Source organism: Phalangium opilio, unplaced genomic scaffold (genome assembly GCF_054372755.1).
Source record: "Phalangium opilio isolate 3A_F unplaced genomic scaffold, DU_Popi_V2 ptg000070l_1, whole genome shotgun sequence".
Taxonomy (NCBI): Eukaryota; Metazoa; Arthropoda; class Arachnida; order Opiliones; family Phalangiidae; genus Phalangium; species Phalangium opilio.
The window spans coordinates 7759150-7773448 of NW_028324182.1; the positions used below are offsets into that span (position 1 = coordinate 7759150).

A 14299-nucleotide genomic window follows, 5' to 3' on the forward strand; every position below is an offset into this window, starting at 1 on the left:
CCTCTATTTCAATTTCCTCTTGCAGTATTGTTAACTTATCAGTGTTTGTAATTATGCAATTGTTTATAACGTCTTATTAATATGCTTTTGATTCCATATAAAGCAATAAACTAGTGGAGCGAACGGGCAAAAAAATCTTTAAAAATGGGAAAACAATTTTGTTTGTAGCTCATGCACCCTTTATTTTTCTGGCAATTTTATGTCTATTTTCTGTCGATATAAAGTAACGGCGGTGATGTTTCAAAAATTCACCACTTTTCAACAAACATATTGGTCTACAAATTAATCTATTTCGCTTTTACTTATGTTGTAAACATCCAGGGCATTAAAATAGTTTAATACCTTTATAAAACCACTAAGAAAAATTACTGGTGTTTCCGAAAAACCAAGGATGAAATTCATGGTTTGCCATTCTCGGCAATTCCCCTATATATATTTAGAGACTACAGTAGAGACTAAAGAACAAGCGCGCGGGTCAAAGTCCAAATTTCCTTCCCCCCTCACACTCATTTGATGAGTCATTTTCAATAAGTCCTTTATTTTAGTGAGTCGCCTGCATTGAGTACGTGGCATTTTATTTGGGTAATTTTCTTTCAAAAACGCTGAAGTTCGCCATTTAAAAATCATCCCCGACAACTACAACGAAGTGAAATAACTATAACGTAAGTCTTAATTTTAATTAATTTCTGAATACAACGATAGGCCTCGGTAACTTTGAATTACCAATGTGGTGGGTTATACCCGTACATTATTGAACAAGACTGGGCGCGCCGAGCTCTGCCTAAGAAGGGAGTTATTTTTTAAGGATAAAAGGAATTAGAGTTCTTCTGTTTTATATATTGCGATGAGGAATGATTTGTCTTTAATTATTTTTGTATTTAGGCCTAAAATAATATCTATTAATATACCTATAAAAAGTATAAATATCTTCCATTGGGGTATTCAATGTTTATCAGGGCGGATTATTCTTAAGCCTAACTTTGACTTTGCCAGAGTTATGTTACGCGGTATATTGAAATTTGCTGACGTGAGATTTATTCAGGAAAATTCTCCCCCCATTTTCCTTTGAAAACGGGCGCGTATTTGGTTGGGGCTCTTTTTTTTTTTTTTTACTTTACTCTGCAACGCTCGCTGCGACTTTAATTTGCTATGGAAATTTATTCCACAAAGTCTTCTTAAGAGAAATCTCAAGTGGCCCTAGCTTTACATGTAACTAGCTTCCACACTGGTTTATTGGTTAAGAAACCCCCGAAAATAAAAAAGACCGAAACGAAAATAAAAAACATTTAAAGTTTATTTTTTAATATTAAAAAAACACATTCTGCCCTGAAAAACGTTCTCTTGGGGTTTGACCTACTTCTTTGGAAAAGGTTACTGCTTAACAAAAAATAATAGAACAAACGAGAATTGGTTGTAATGAAAATAACTTAACATCCAAAGGGTATTTGCGAATAATATCTAAAAGTATAGACCTACTGGTATGAATTTAAATTTTGAGCAAAGGTCGTGCGTGAATATTGGAGAAATGTTTAGTAGGGTTTTGCTAGAATCTTTTAGAGAAATCTGGTAACTTCATGATTTATTTGAACTGAACTAACTGACTCAAAGACTTTGAGTGACGTATCGACTGCTTAATAGTGTTAAAAATACCATTCAATTAGATGATTGGATCTTATAGTGAATTAGTAAATTCTTACTCTATATGTATTAGCAAAGAAGGTCAAAGGTCTTTGTTTCATTGCGAACTAGCCTTTTTATAATTACTAAAAAGAAATATACTGGAAATTAGCGCACGAAGTAGTCGAGTCTTTTTTTTTCTTTTTTTTTTTTAGGAAATTCCAGATGGCATGGCACGGTAGTTAGGCTTAGTTCGCCTCATTAGAATGAAAGGGGTTCGTCTCTGGGCATCGATTTGGTTCTCGTTTAAGAGAAGAAAAAAAAGATGTCTTTCTCTCAAGGAAAAAGACACGACTAACTTCGATAGAGAGAGAGAGAGAGAGAGAGAGAGAGAGAGAGAGAGAGAGAGAGAGAGAGAGAGAGAGAGAGAGAGAGAGAGCTACGCGTAGGGAAAGAAATATTCCAGGAACCCAGATGGATTAGGAAGAGCAATCATGGGGCCATTGTATCGCCGTTTATTTTTTTTTCTTTAAGAGAAAATGATCCTAGTACCAGGGTGATTTCGCTAAATTACTCCTTAAGCTCGAATGAAAGCCAATACTCTCGTTTCTGTACATTTATATTTTGGAAAATTTGATGGGCTGTTACATGGTGAAGAAAAGCTTCTAGTACCGTGAAGAAGGCTCCTGCGTTGTGATAATTTTCCTTAGCGCTTTTAGCTTGGGAACTTATCTTCCGGTTAATTTGTTTTTTGGGAGAGCTAATTTTTCAGTTTATAATCGGACTGAAACAATTATAAACTGCTCACGTGAAATTATTTCTAAGTATTTTTTAAGGTTCCTTATTTAGTCAAAGGATTGAAAACGAATTTTAGATGTTTTTCCCACTATTTCGGGGCTAGGTTCTTTACCCGCGTCCTGTCTTTTCGTAGTTCGAAATCGTTCTGATTTATTTTATCTCTTTTTAACCCTCTGACCATCTTTGTCCTCAATTATTTGGGAACGCCTATCCCAGGTTCATTGGAGCCACCGTGAACTCTTTTTGAAAGGATTTCTCGATTTCAAAGGAGTTCTTCTTTAATCCCTTAATCCTTAGAACCTAGCCCTCGCTTTATGGGTGATTTTATTTATTTTAAGTTCAAAGGTTAATACATTTTGCATGCTTAAATCTATGCAAGTTGACAAACGCGATATACAATGATTTTAAATACAAATAATAAAATGCACTAGAGTTCAAATTTTGACCGTAAGTTATACGTTTTTCCACACATGGTGACTACAAAATCGCAGCGTTTCATTGGTCAATATTTTTATCTAAAAGATTCCATGTTTTATCTCTGAACTGGAAAGAAAAAAATGCCTGTTTAAGCTTTGCTATTTTTAATTAGAATAGTCTGTAAAACTCCATCAGAATTAACCATGTCTCGGTATTGAGCTAAGGACGTATCTATTTTCTATGGCTTTTTCAAGAGTTTACTAAGGATAAATAATTTCTTTAAAATATTCTATCATCGCCACACCTTTCTCTTGAAGCAAGCTAACCATCCATAACATACTGGGCCATTTTTGGAGATAGCCTGTATGTATATATACGTCGAAAGCTTCCTATTATTCGTTTATCCTTTGGAAATCTTTTTCCCTCGACATCGTCTATTAGTTTTATGGGATTTCCATCGCTTTTTAGTTCGTATTTTTTCATAAAGGGTCTTTTTTTTCTCTTCGAACGCGAAGCTCAAGCTGATTCCCGGACCCTCCAGGTCCTAAGTTCTCCGTTTTAACGCGAACGAAACGATTCCGATACAAACCAAGATTGCCTCGGAACGAGAGATCTTATTAAAGCCGAGGGTGGGAGCGAATGAGAGTCCCGATTTCCAGAGCTATACCCCGGTACAAAAAAGACAAACGATATATAACCCCTTTTACTTCCCAGTACGCGGCTACACTATAGTGAAATTGCCTTCTCTTCTCGGATAAGCCTCCATTGCCAGTTGGGAACTCTACCATGGACCATTTTTACTTCTCAGCATGTATTACTAGAAGGTTCTAACCCGAAGTAAAAAATTTTGTTATAGGCTTAAGATTAAATTCAGTCTTTACAAAGAATATATATCTCATCGTGTAAGGAAGTTGTTTCCAATATACGTTTTCCTTAATCTTTACTCCTGTTTTACTTCAAGTTTCTGACTGGTTTTCACCATGAAAAGGCCGAAACGCGGGGATGAAATCGCCGTAACGATTGACTGAAATGGTCTATCAGTAGTATAGCGAGTTGGCTGAGGAATTTAGAGGAAGAGGAAAGGAAACTCTTCCAATTTAAGGAAAGCTTTGCCTCAAAATAAACCTCGTTTTTCAAGTAAAATCTCCTCCCGTCGAAGGAGATCGATTCGCCCGCCGCCTTTTCGCTCATGAGCTAGGCTCGACCGTATACTTACTTTACTAGTAAATGAAGTTGGTTGAAAATATACGCAAATTGCAGGCCGACTTTACTATAATGAGTTCCCCTAGGAGCCACCTCGTTTCAAGCATAGAAATCAGAAATAAATATTATCGACGTAACTACAACAGGAAACCGAGTTCTGGTATGCGTGAAATAACGTTTTAAGTACACACTAAAAATCCTTCATGTATATTTCTGATTTCTATGCGGTGGTTGTTTTGTTCTAGGATCTTCATGGGTGGGTGTGGTTTTGAAATGGGAGTATGTTAGCATTTCCCCGCGAATACTAAGCGCGATATTGGGATTAACTCATCTCCGCAATGTAATTAGACCTTAAAAGAAGATCACGTTCTCTCCATCACTCACTCTAGGAAGGATTACCTTGGAAACTTGGGTCTCGTAACAATTTTAATCCTCGATTTTAAAGGGAGAGTCGAATAAGTTTACTTACCGTAAACAGTCATCTCCTGTTTTTTTAAATCTTGACCGGCTAGGGACATGATGAGACAAGTGTATTTGCCGCTGAGTTCCGGCGTCGTTATCGGTATCCTTAAAGCCCGATACTGGGAGTAAGGGTCATTCGGACTGGGTGAATAATCCATATCCAGTCGTCCGTATAATACGCCGGAAACGTGTCGAAGATTTAGTTGAGGTATCCACTGGTAGACTGGTTCCAACTCTTCGTTGAAAAACCACTTGACCACCAAACGAATATCATTCTCTGTGTAAGTGTAATCGCAGTCTAAAATCACTTCAGTTCCGTTTTGGACCCAACGGGGAACGGACAGACGACGGATCTCCAATGATGAAGCCGCTGTCAAAAATAAAAACAAAAGGAATAAAAGTTAAACAACAGCTTACAAAGATATGATGTTCTATAACTTTGTTGCAGAGTGAGTGAACTGTTTGAGATTAGAGCTCGATAAGGTTACGAAATAGACTAGAAACGTTCCAATCTTCAGTTCCCACATATCATATGCTTTAAAATTTCCACCTTATTTGTCATCTCACGTCTGACCCATTGACCTTTACATCAACGCGTACGAAAAATATAAACCCTGCAAACTACCGCTGGCGTTGCGTATTCGATCGAAGTCCATTAAATCAAGTTCCGAGTTTGTTTACATTGAGGTCTAGGGAAGAGAGCCAGGATGAAGTGTAATACTCGCACCGAACTACTACAGTAATCATTTATTGGCGTGTTTTAACCACGGCAACACGTCCGTGTTTGTGTTTTGCTCTTTCCTAATTCGATTTTGCTTCCTTAGTATATCTTTAAAATGTATTCCTCCTGGGCTTTAGATTTGCATATTAATGCTTAGATAAGATACCACCTATATGTGAGCGACCTTAATAGCTCAGTTTTGTCCGCTATTAAACGGGACGTCCTAGAGTATCTCTATCCAGTTTTACATTTTACAAGGACGTGCCGTGCCTCCCATACCGGAAGGCTGCTAATTAGATTGTAATGAATTCATCGTCTCGAACTATAGTATATTAATCGCTCTTTGTCTTTCATCGCTCCCGATGTCGTTAGCTATCGCGGGAAAGAGGGTCGTCACTAAATTGGGCTTCAAGCTTGTCTCGCGTTGCTTCCAGGTATTTCCAAGAGGAACCGATCCGATTACTTGGTGATTTGCAAGAATTAGTTACGAATATATCGTTGCCTCCATAAATTAGGAATGACTAAGACTAACTGCGTACTTGAACAGGTTCTTCATACTCCTTTTCCAATTGTGCTATGTTAGGGAGATTAAGAAATAAGGTGATAATTATCTATTTTAATTTCGTTAAGTTCGCAAGAACTTGTTTGCGAAAAGTGAATGAATTGTTGTACGCTGGACGTTGAATTCTAAGTTTTAAGGCGGATTTCTTAAACTCTCTCTCGTTCTCTTAGCTCGTTGCATTATTCTTTATATTAATTCAGGGAAATTTAATCTCTTCATTTTTATCAAATTTAACGCCAACTTTGGGGAACATTAGCGAAAGAATATCTGTGGCTTGCATCTCAAGAGAGAGCGCCTCTGTAAGCTGAGTTTCAATTGGATTAAACAACGTGGGCAATCCGCGACTAACGTCATTAAATTCTACACTGAAAGGGAGGGTTGAGTTAGGCTATCCTTCCGGCAAGCCATCTCTATGGGACTGTATGGTAATGAGGTGATTGGCTAACCTACGGGACTTTACCAATTTCCCAGATTGGAATGGCAAATATATCCTAATTAAATGGGTTTAGCTCGCTAGCTAGCCATGGGGGGAAAATCTTGCGGGGCGCTCTGTCCAACCGGGTGCCACTACACACTATATTGACCGACCGCGTGCGTTAGACGTAGATTATCCCAAAGTTGTATGGTTATGGACATTACGTATTCGCCATTTTTCCCTACTGAAGTTAATGGAAACTTTATGCGGTTCTTTCCTACGAGATTTTACAACGCGTACTAATACGCGTTTTCCTTAACTATAAATTCATATCATATCTTCGGGTTGCGTATTGATATTTGTAGACGAGACGATGGCATTTTGGTAACGGGATTATAACTATATAACCTCAAATTGCTCACGACGACGACGCATTCCCCATCTCAATTTATTCTCGTTTTGCTAATTGTGTAGAGGCTCGATATTCTTAATCCCTCGGGGGATGACTACCTCAGAAACACGATTCATCCGCCCGATCAACGACTGAACGCCCATGTCATTAAATAGCGAAATTAAGAGCCCCTTCGCCTAAACCTCGCTCTGCTGGCTTACTTAACAACAAGCGCGAATTTCCAATTCCATCTCTATAGTCATTATATTGAAAGCTTCAGTTTCTAAATTTCACCTCAGGTGATCTTTGAAAGTGTTCCGTAATTTCGATCGAAACCTTAACCCTTGGTTAAATCTACTCGTTAGGATATAGTACACTTGCGCATTTCGTTTGCCATCGCCGAGACTTTAATATCCTTGGCAAGCAACTTTCTTTCGGTCCGTAATTATCGTAATTCAGTCTAGACTTGGGTGTAGTGGCACTCTTCATTTCTGTAAATTGAGAAGCCGGCTATTCCAACTCGCTAAAGTTTTGTGACGTGGTGACGACAGCGCACCTATCGTAATCCCCGCGTGGTTCTAACGGCTCTCTTGGCTCTCTTTTGTCCAAATGTCGTCTTTATAGTTGAGATTAGTAGGACGTACCCTTCCCACGATGCAACTGGAGAGCTATAGAACCTGGAGGTACCATGCCCCTTTGTATCGCATAAAGTTGAATTGTTTCTAGTCGTCCAAAGGGTCGAGTTTTCATGGAGAGAGAATGATAGGAAAAGGAGATGCAATCCGAGAAGCCAGTTCACTTGACAACTAAGACTCTCCTTATGCTATAGAATAGGATGGGAAGAGGATGGAATAGAGAGGGGCTAATAACTCCGGAGTATCTTCTCGTGAAATACTTACTTAAGGATTAATTCATCTCGAGTTAAATTAACACAATCGTTAATCATGGTTACAACTTTAAAGTTCATAAGTGTACAGCGCGCATCGTTCGAGAAGTGAAGAAACTGAAAGTTCTCTCGAGTTATCCGCCCCTCGAAGAATCTGCTGGTCTGCCAGGAGAAAGGGAAGGGGCTCGTCTCTAAACATACGCTTTGTATATTAGGAACTATAATGGAAATTCGCCCCCAACCCTGTAGGCACCTTATTTACTACGTACGGAGGATAGTTCATAGTCTCTCTCGACAACCTTGAAATTGTTATACAGACGAGTGGGGGCGCCTCTTCTTGTAATACGCTATATACTTTGCGGGGTCTTATCCGGTGTACTCGATGGTTTTCGTGACGTGACGCCCTTCGTTCGTGTGTGTCGCGTGTAAGGCGCGCGTAAAGTGGCGTTCGTGCTCATCACGGAATGACGTATCGATCTGTAGACTCTGTACCAACCATACTGCAAATTACCAGGCTCGTAAAATCAGAGCTCGCTTTTGTACTTCTCCTCCACCTTCTTCGGTGCATGGCTACACCATGTTCTAAGCAATATAAGAGAAAGCTAGCACCAGCCAGCTTATAGGTATTAGTATAGGTAACATAATCTTCTATAAGTATGACTTTTTCTGGAATTGAGTGGTAAATCTATTTCGAATCTTTAGCACAAAATGGATTATTTTTTTTTCATCGAGCCAACTCTGCCATAAAGTCGTAAAGCCTTAAAATATTTACTGCACCGTATTTGTATTATTTCTTAAAAATCCTTAGAATGAGTCTTTAGATAATATTATCTACTAGTTTTATACGTGAAATTGAAAACTGGAAACAGACAAAGCGCTAGTAACAACATAAATAATATAAGTCACTCTCCTGTACAAATCAGTTCTATTGAAAATATCAGTAGATTTCTCATTGAATTCAGTATTATTGTTAAAGGAATACTTATGTTTAATACGTTACTTAGATACTATAGGTTTAATCTGGGCAAAGCGGAGCTCCTGCCGGCCGGCGTCCACGGGCCCGAATCCATAAAAGGCTTAGGCCGACCCCGTAGCCGACGCTACTTAGTCGACGCCATTACCATATTATATTCCCCAGGTTAAAATGGGTCCTAAAGGCTAGCGAGAAACGAAATTGGCCTTCTACCGTGCCCCCAAAAGCTGGTAAATTGAAGTAAACTATTTCCCTGGGATCTCCAAGAAACACCTTTTCAAACTGCGTTTCATTAATTAGTCTTGCACTTCAACTATTACCCTTCTGCTTGGATACAGGAATCTCCCACGGTTGAATTAAAAGTTGGCATTATTATTATAATGATAGTGGTATATTTAGCAGGACGAGGAAGCGGGTTTAGGCAAGGCTTAAACTCCTTTTCCTAGGGCCGCTTCACCTGTTTCACTTTATGTTTTAACGACCGCTATTACGAATTTGGGCGTGTGATGCACCTTAAGGAATGCGTGGGATTTTGCTCAACATCAAATAATCCTCTTGCAGTTTTAGAATTTTCCTTCCATGTCCCTATTTAAACCATTTATCGATTCACGAACTGTCTAACCATCGGTTGCGGTCATGATCCATAGATATTATGCTGAAAGACTTGAAAGTCCAGGATTCAAGACAATGTTTTGTTTTATAACCAAGTTCGAAGCAAACCAATTACACCATGTTTGCTATAATTGAAATATTAGACTCTCCATTCCCTTAGTAATATTTTCCATGGTAGCGGTTTTTTGGTAACTGCCTCAGACCGAAGGAATTTCTAATTAAAAAATTGTTTGGTTTTCCCGGAAAAAAACCCCAAAAATTTAGTTTGTTCGTTCACTGTTCCTCGAGCAATAGAGAGGAATTTCGACAGCCAATAATTGCGATTTGAGCATTCTTTATTCTATACCCTTCTCTCAATTACTCCTGTTATGGAGAACAAATTTCGTAAGAATCCATTTAATCTAAGTTTAATTAAATTCGCTTTCTTTTTATTTAAACAGAACTTTTTTTTTAAACAGATTTTTCTATTTTTTGGTCATTAGACGAGTCGAAATTACGCAGAATTTTATTGACGCAATGATGGTGGTTGTTTATGCGGTTGTTATCAAATTTGTCACGCCATATTCAAATTATCTTGAATTAAATTTGATAGCTGCGTAATTTGAGTACAATTTGCGATATGATTTTATTAAAGGGTCGATTTAGGAGGCGATAAATGTATTTCAACCGGACTACTTTCTTTCATAAGATGTTTTATATTGGATATTCATCCTCTTTAACTTCCGCTATTTTATCAAGTGCGGGTGAATATAGATATTGCTTTTAATTGAACTTTTAACACAATAACAAGATATATCAGGGTTCATACAAACTTGGAAATCCCAAAAATACCAGGGACAGAACTTGATTTTTCAATTTTTTTGGTCATTATAGACGAGTCGAAATTCCGCAGAATTTTATTGACGCTAAGATAGCGGTTGTTTATGCGGTTGTTATCAAATTTGTCACGCCATATTCAAATTATCTTGAATTAAATTTGATAGCTGCGTAATTTGAGTACAATTTGCGATATGATTTTGCGATATGATTTTATTAAAGGGTCGATTTAGGAGGCGATAAATGTATTTCAACCGGACTACTTTCTTTCATAAGAGGTTTTATATTGTATCAAGTGCGGGTGAATACAGATATTGCTTTTAATTGAACTTTTAATACAATAACAAGATATATCAGGGTTCATACAAACTTGGAAAACTTGGAAATACCAGGGTATTAAATTTTCTGTTTTGCAAAATTAAGACCTGGAAATCAGGATAAGTTTTTTTGCTTTGGTAATGGTGTTGCTTCCATTTATTTCAGACCGGGTACTTGAGTTTTTTATTTTCATCTGGAAATTTCTATGAGAAACCTGTAAATATCATGGAAGTTTGTTTTCCAAGTGTTGTATGAACCCTGGAATTTTATTCAAGGTCCATCTCATCCATGCCCGTGGTTCCCGGCGAATATTCTGCCACATTTCTAAAAGGGAAATTGTTTCCCGCGCACCCCTTTGTCCCTCTCGAGGGGACGCAAAATTGACCGAATTCTTATATTTCAGTGAACTATTTTAGTGTTGCGCTTTGGAAAATGTCCTACATCTTTATCTCTCTTTGATATTGCTCTGACTGGGTTACGATTGATGCCTAATTTCACACACACTCACATTCCATTTCCTATGAAACCTAGACCAGTATACTAAATTAAACCGAACTTATCAGCCCCAGGGGCAACTTTCATGGTAGCAAGTAAGCAAGGTTGGACTTTGGAGATGAAATTTAAGACTTTGTTTAACTTCAGAAATCTCATATTGAGTTTCATCACTCATGGCCTCAGTAGTTATTTGTATTGGTGTCCATTAAATTTAGTTTGATTCTCTTCAGATATGGTTCAATGCCTTTTACAGTATCTTTGTTTTAGGATATATCTTCGTAGCCGACAGCGAATTTAAATTACAAATAACAAGATGGCTTCATTTCCAGTGAATTTCATGGTCGATTGATATCTTAATACTGCCTTCAATGTGATAGATGAATAATATGCTATGCTTTTTTTTAAATGAGGAAATATTGGCGTAGAAGAGTTGTTTATCATTAATATACACATTCTGTTGCGTAATTTACTGGAAATAGTACCAAACAGCCTCGGGTTACTATATTAATTATAGGCAAATGTTGATTGAATTAGTCTGTCTCGACGTCTAATTTAAATCGCTTCCTAACTTGAAACTTCGATTTCAGTCTAATTTTAATGGGGGTAATAAAACATCCAGCGAAATTACGTAAATATATATATTGGCAAATAATCTTGTCGAAGCAATTCCTAATTTATACGGTTTCTGCGAATTCAATCAGTTATCAAAGGAAGTGACAAATTGTTCTTCGAGTTAACGACAAAAGGGCGTTCGAAAATTACACGTTTAAATTACTGTAATACTCTGTAACCTTTCTTATAGATGAAAATTTTGCCTTTAACCTTTTGTAGCGTTTATCTTTAACTTTAAGGCAACCCCTTCGTAGCAATGCAAGACCACCTTACACCTGAATCATCAAACTTATATAACCTTTAGTTTTACCTTTCTTATCTTAACTTTATGTCTGATTGCATCCGGAGCTCCTATGCTACAAATAACTTCTACTTAATCATCCGAGTTCCCTTCGCTTACCCTGGCACTATTAGGGGGTAGCGAGTTCATGAAATAACTCTTAGGGTATATAGGCTTATGTTAAAAGAACACTCTTTGGTTACCAATGAAATCTTCCTCTTTTAATGTCATCTTAAACTTAGCACTTAAACTTGAACATAGCATGCAGTAACTTTTGACTTAACTTTTCAAAATAACTAATTACAAATTAAAAACATTTTATCAACTTAAACCCCCATGCAAAACCCTTCCAAAATAAACATTAAACATAAAACATAAACATAATAACAATCCCCTCCAAAATAAACAAAAACAAAATTGTACTCAATCCATTTTTCCTGGCGACCCTGGTTTATTGTTTCGCTTTCGCGTCATCGTTTACCGCACTCTCTTAGCGATCGCGCAAACGCGATTCTTTTGAAATCTTCTTCTTTTTAATGTGTCTGTACGAGCTCGCTTCTTGGCCTCTTCGGGGTTACCCCAATGCTTGGTTCCTTTCAAGAAGTCGACGTTCCGACATTGATGTTATTCTCGGGTCAAACGGGAGAACCCTCGTTCCTTGCTTCTCCAGTCAGTTCTTCGTCCAGCCTCTCTTATTTCTTCCAAGTCCTCGGTTTTAAAACCTTGAGTCACGTGGTTACTTTTGGGACCCGGATTGACCGTTGGCCAATTAACGTTAGCCACTTTCAAGACCCGGATGGTAGGTGGCCAATCAAAATATTAAGTAGCTTCCCGCGTGTTAAACGTTTGACCCGAAGGTCAGCGTCCCTGTTCGGGCGCCAGAAAACCGTGACTTAATGTCGTATCAGAGGTTAGCGTCGGTGTCAGGGTGCCAGAAAACCGCGACTTAATGTCGTACCAGGTATCGCCCACAAAAATCACACAGCACAAATAATACAACCAAGAATTTTGACAAGTTCCCAAAAATACCTAACAATATATACACTCTTTCAAATTGATGACCTTTTGTGAGGTCCATTGGTAACCTTAGGTGAGGGGAACAAAGATCGTGTAGCGGGCAATTATCTTAAGGAGAGGATCTGAGCAGGACAAAGAAAACTCGGTAGAATCGGAGAGAAAGGGGCAAATAGAATTCGGCCGCGAAACTACCTGGACCCGTTCCCATAGATTCTAAAAAAGATGTCGCCGCCATGGCGCGACAAATGAAAGAGCCATAGGGTTAAGCTTCTCCCTGGCGACCAGCGCTCGGGTCAGTTCTTAACCCTATACCTCGGTGTACGTTCTTATAAGTTTGATAAATGTGACAATTTAATTATGGTGCCTGCGAACAGAATTTCTTTGAACTTATGGTTGAAGCTAAAACTTAGGGATTGAATATTGCCTTCACTAACCAAAAATAACCTAAAATTCCACTATTGTAAAATATTTTATAAAAACTTATACTATACATGAAAACTTATTAAAAACTGGCACTACAACTCTCCCCCACTTAGTGTCACACGTCCTCGTGAGACCTTATTATTAGGCTAGCGCTTACCCACTAACACCCCATACTGATGTGAGGCCATAAACAAATCATAATAAAAGAAACATAACCTACTCAAAATGGTCATAGATACCCTTGAAAATCCAAAAATCATATATATATCAAGTGAACTAAATTTACGATCGATCAATATGTACAGGTGCACCATTTACGAAAAACAAAACTAACTACAACTATCGAAAACCTAAATCTTTATTCTATCATGAACCTAACTGAGACAACAACAAAAAATTTTAACTAGTTACTTGCGCTATACTTTAACTCTACCCGTTATCGGATCTCTCGGTCTTAACGTTCGACCTGAAGTGGTGACGGAATTTTTGGAGTTCTCGTCATCCGAACTATCTTTATCACTGAGCGTTTCTAGATCGTCATCTAGTAGCTTGTGCTCAGTGCGCTCAACGTAAGGCTTTAGATTTGATACTTTGTAGGTTGCTTTAAGCATTTTTCCTGACAAAGTTTCTAACCTATACGTGTGAGGTGAAAGCTTTTCCGCAATTCGGTATGGACCGTCGTATCTTTTATCTAACTTTGCGGAATAATTATTGCCAGCACTCGATTGGTAATGGGTTTTCCGTAGGACGGTATCACCTTCATTAAATTCGAATTTTCTATGATGCTGGTCATAATAGTCTTTTTGTCGGCTTTGCGCCTTTTTAACCTTCTCACGAGCGAGTTCCAGGGCTTTGTTTACCCGTGTAACTACCTTTAACCCATAGATTTTCTCTACTTCTGGATCTAAAAATTGATCTGGGTCTTTCTCGTCAATCAGACTTGTAGCCGTTCTAATTTCTCGGCCAAACATAAGAGACGCGGGCGTTAAGCCAGTCGTCTCCTGCGGAGCTGTTCTTAATGCCATCGCGAATTGCTGGAGGTATCTGTCCCAATCCCTCTGTTCGTTACCCTCGATAAACGTTGCGATAAGGGTTCCTATAGTGCGATTATATCTTTCAACCAAACCATTACTTTGTGGCGAATACAAGGATGTAAATCGCTGTTTAACTTGTAACTTCTCAAAAACTTGTTTCATTAACTTTGCTACGAAACAGGAACCATTATCGCTAACTATGCAGGATGGCAAACCAAACCGCGTGAAAATATCATCAATGAGATGA

General features: G+C 38.2%; 1 protein-coding gene and 1 long non-coding RNA gene across 2 annotated transcripts in view; one reads left to right on the top strand and one right to left on the bottom strand.

The window, feature by feature from the left end:
- LOC149661387 (uncharacterized) overlaps window positions 1-14299 on the bottom strand; it is a 29464-nt gene that overhangs the window by 7716 nt on the left and 7449 nt on the right. Inside the window, exon 2 of the mRNA XM_089842921.1 lies at window positions 4505-4867. Coding sequence (XP_089699047.1) covers window positions 4505-4867 — 363 coding nt within the window. The remainder of the gene's footprint in view (window positions 1-4504; window positions 4868-14299) is intronic.
- The window catches only part of LOC149661388 (uncharacterized), a 286806-nt gene continuing 272996 nt past the window's right edge, over window positions 490-14299 (top strand). Inside the window, exon 1 of the long non-coding RNA XR_016368896.1 lies at window positions 490-662. This is a non-coding gene — a long non-coding RNA (uncharacterized LOC149661388). The remainder of the gene's footprint in view (window positions 663-14299) is intronic.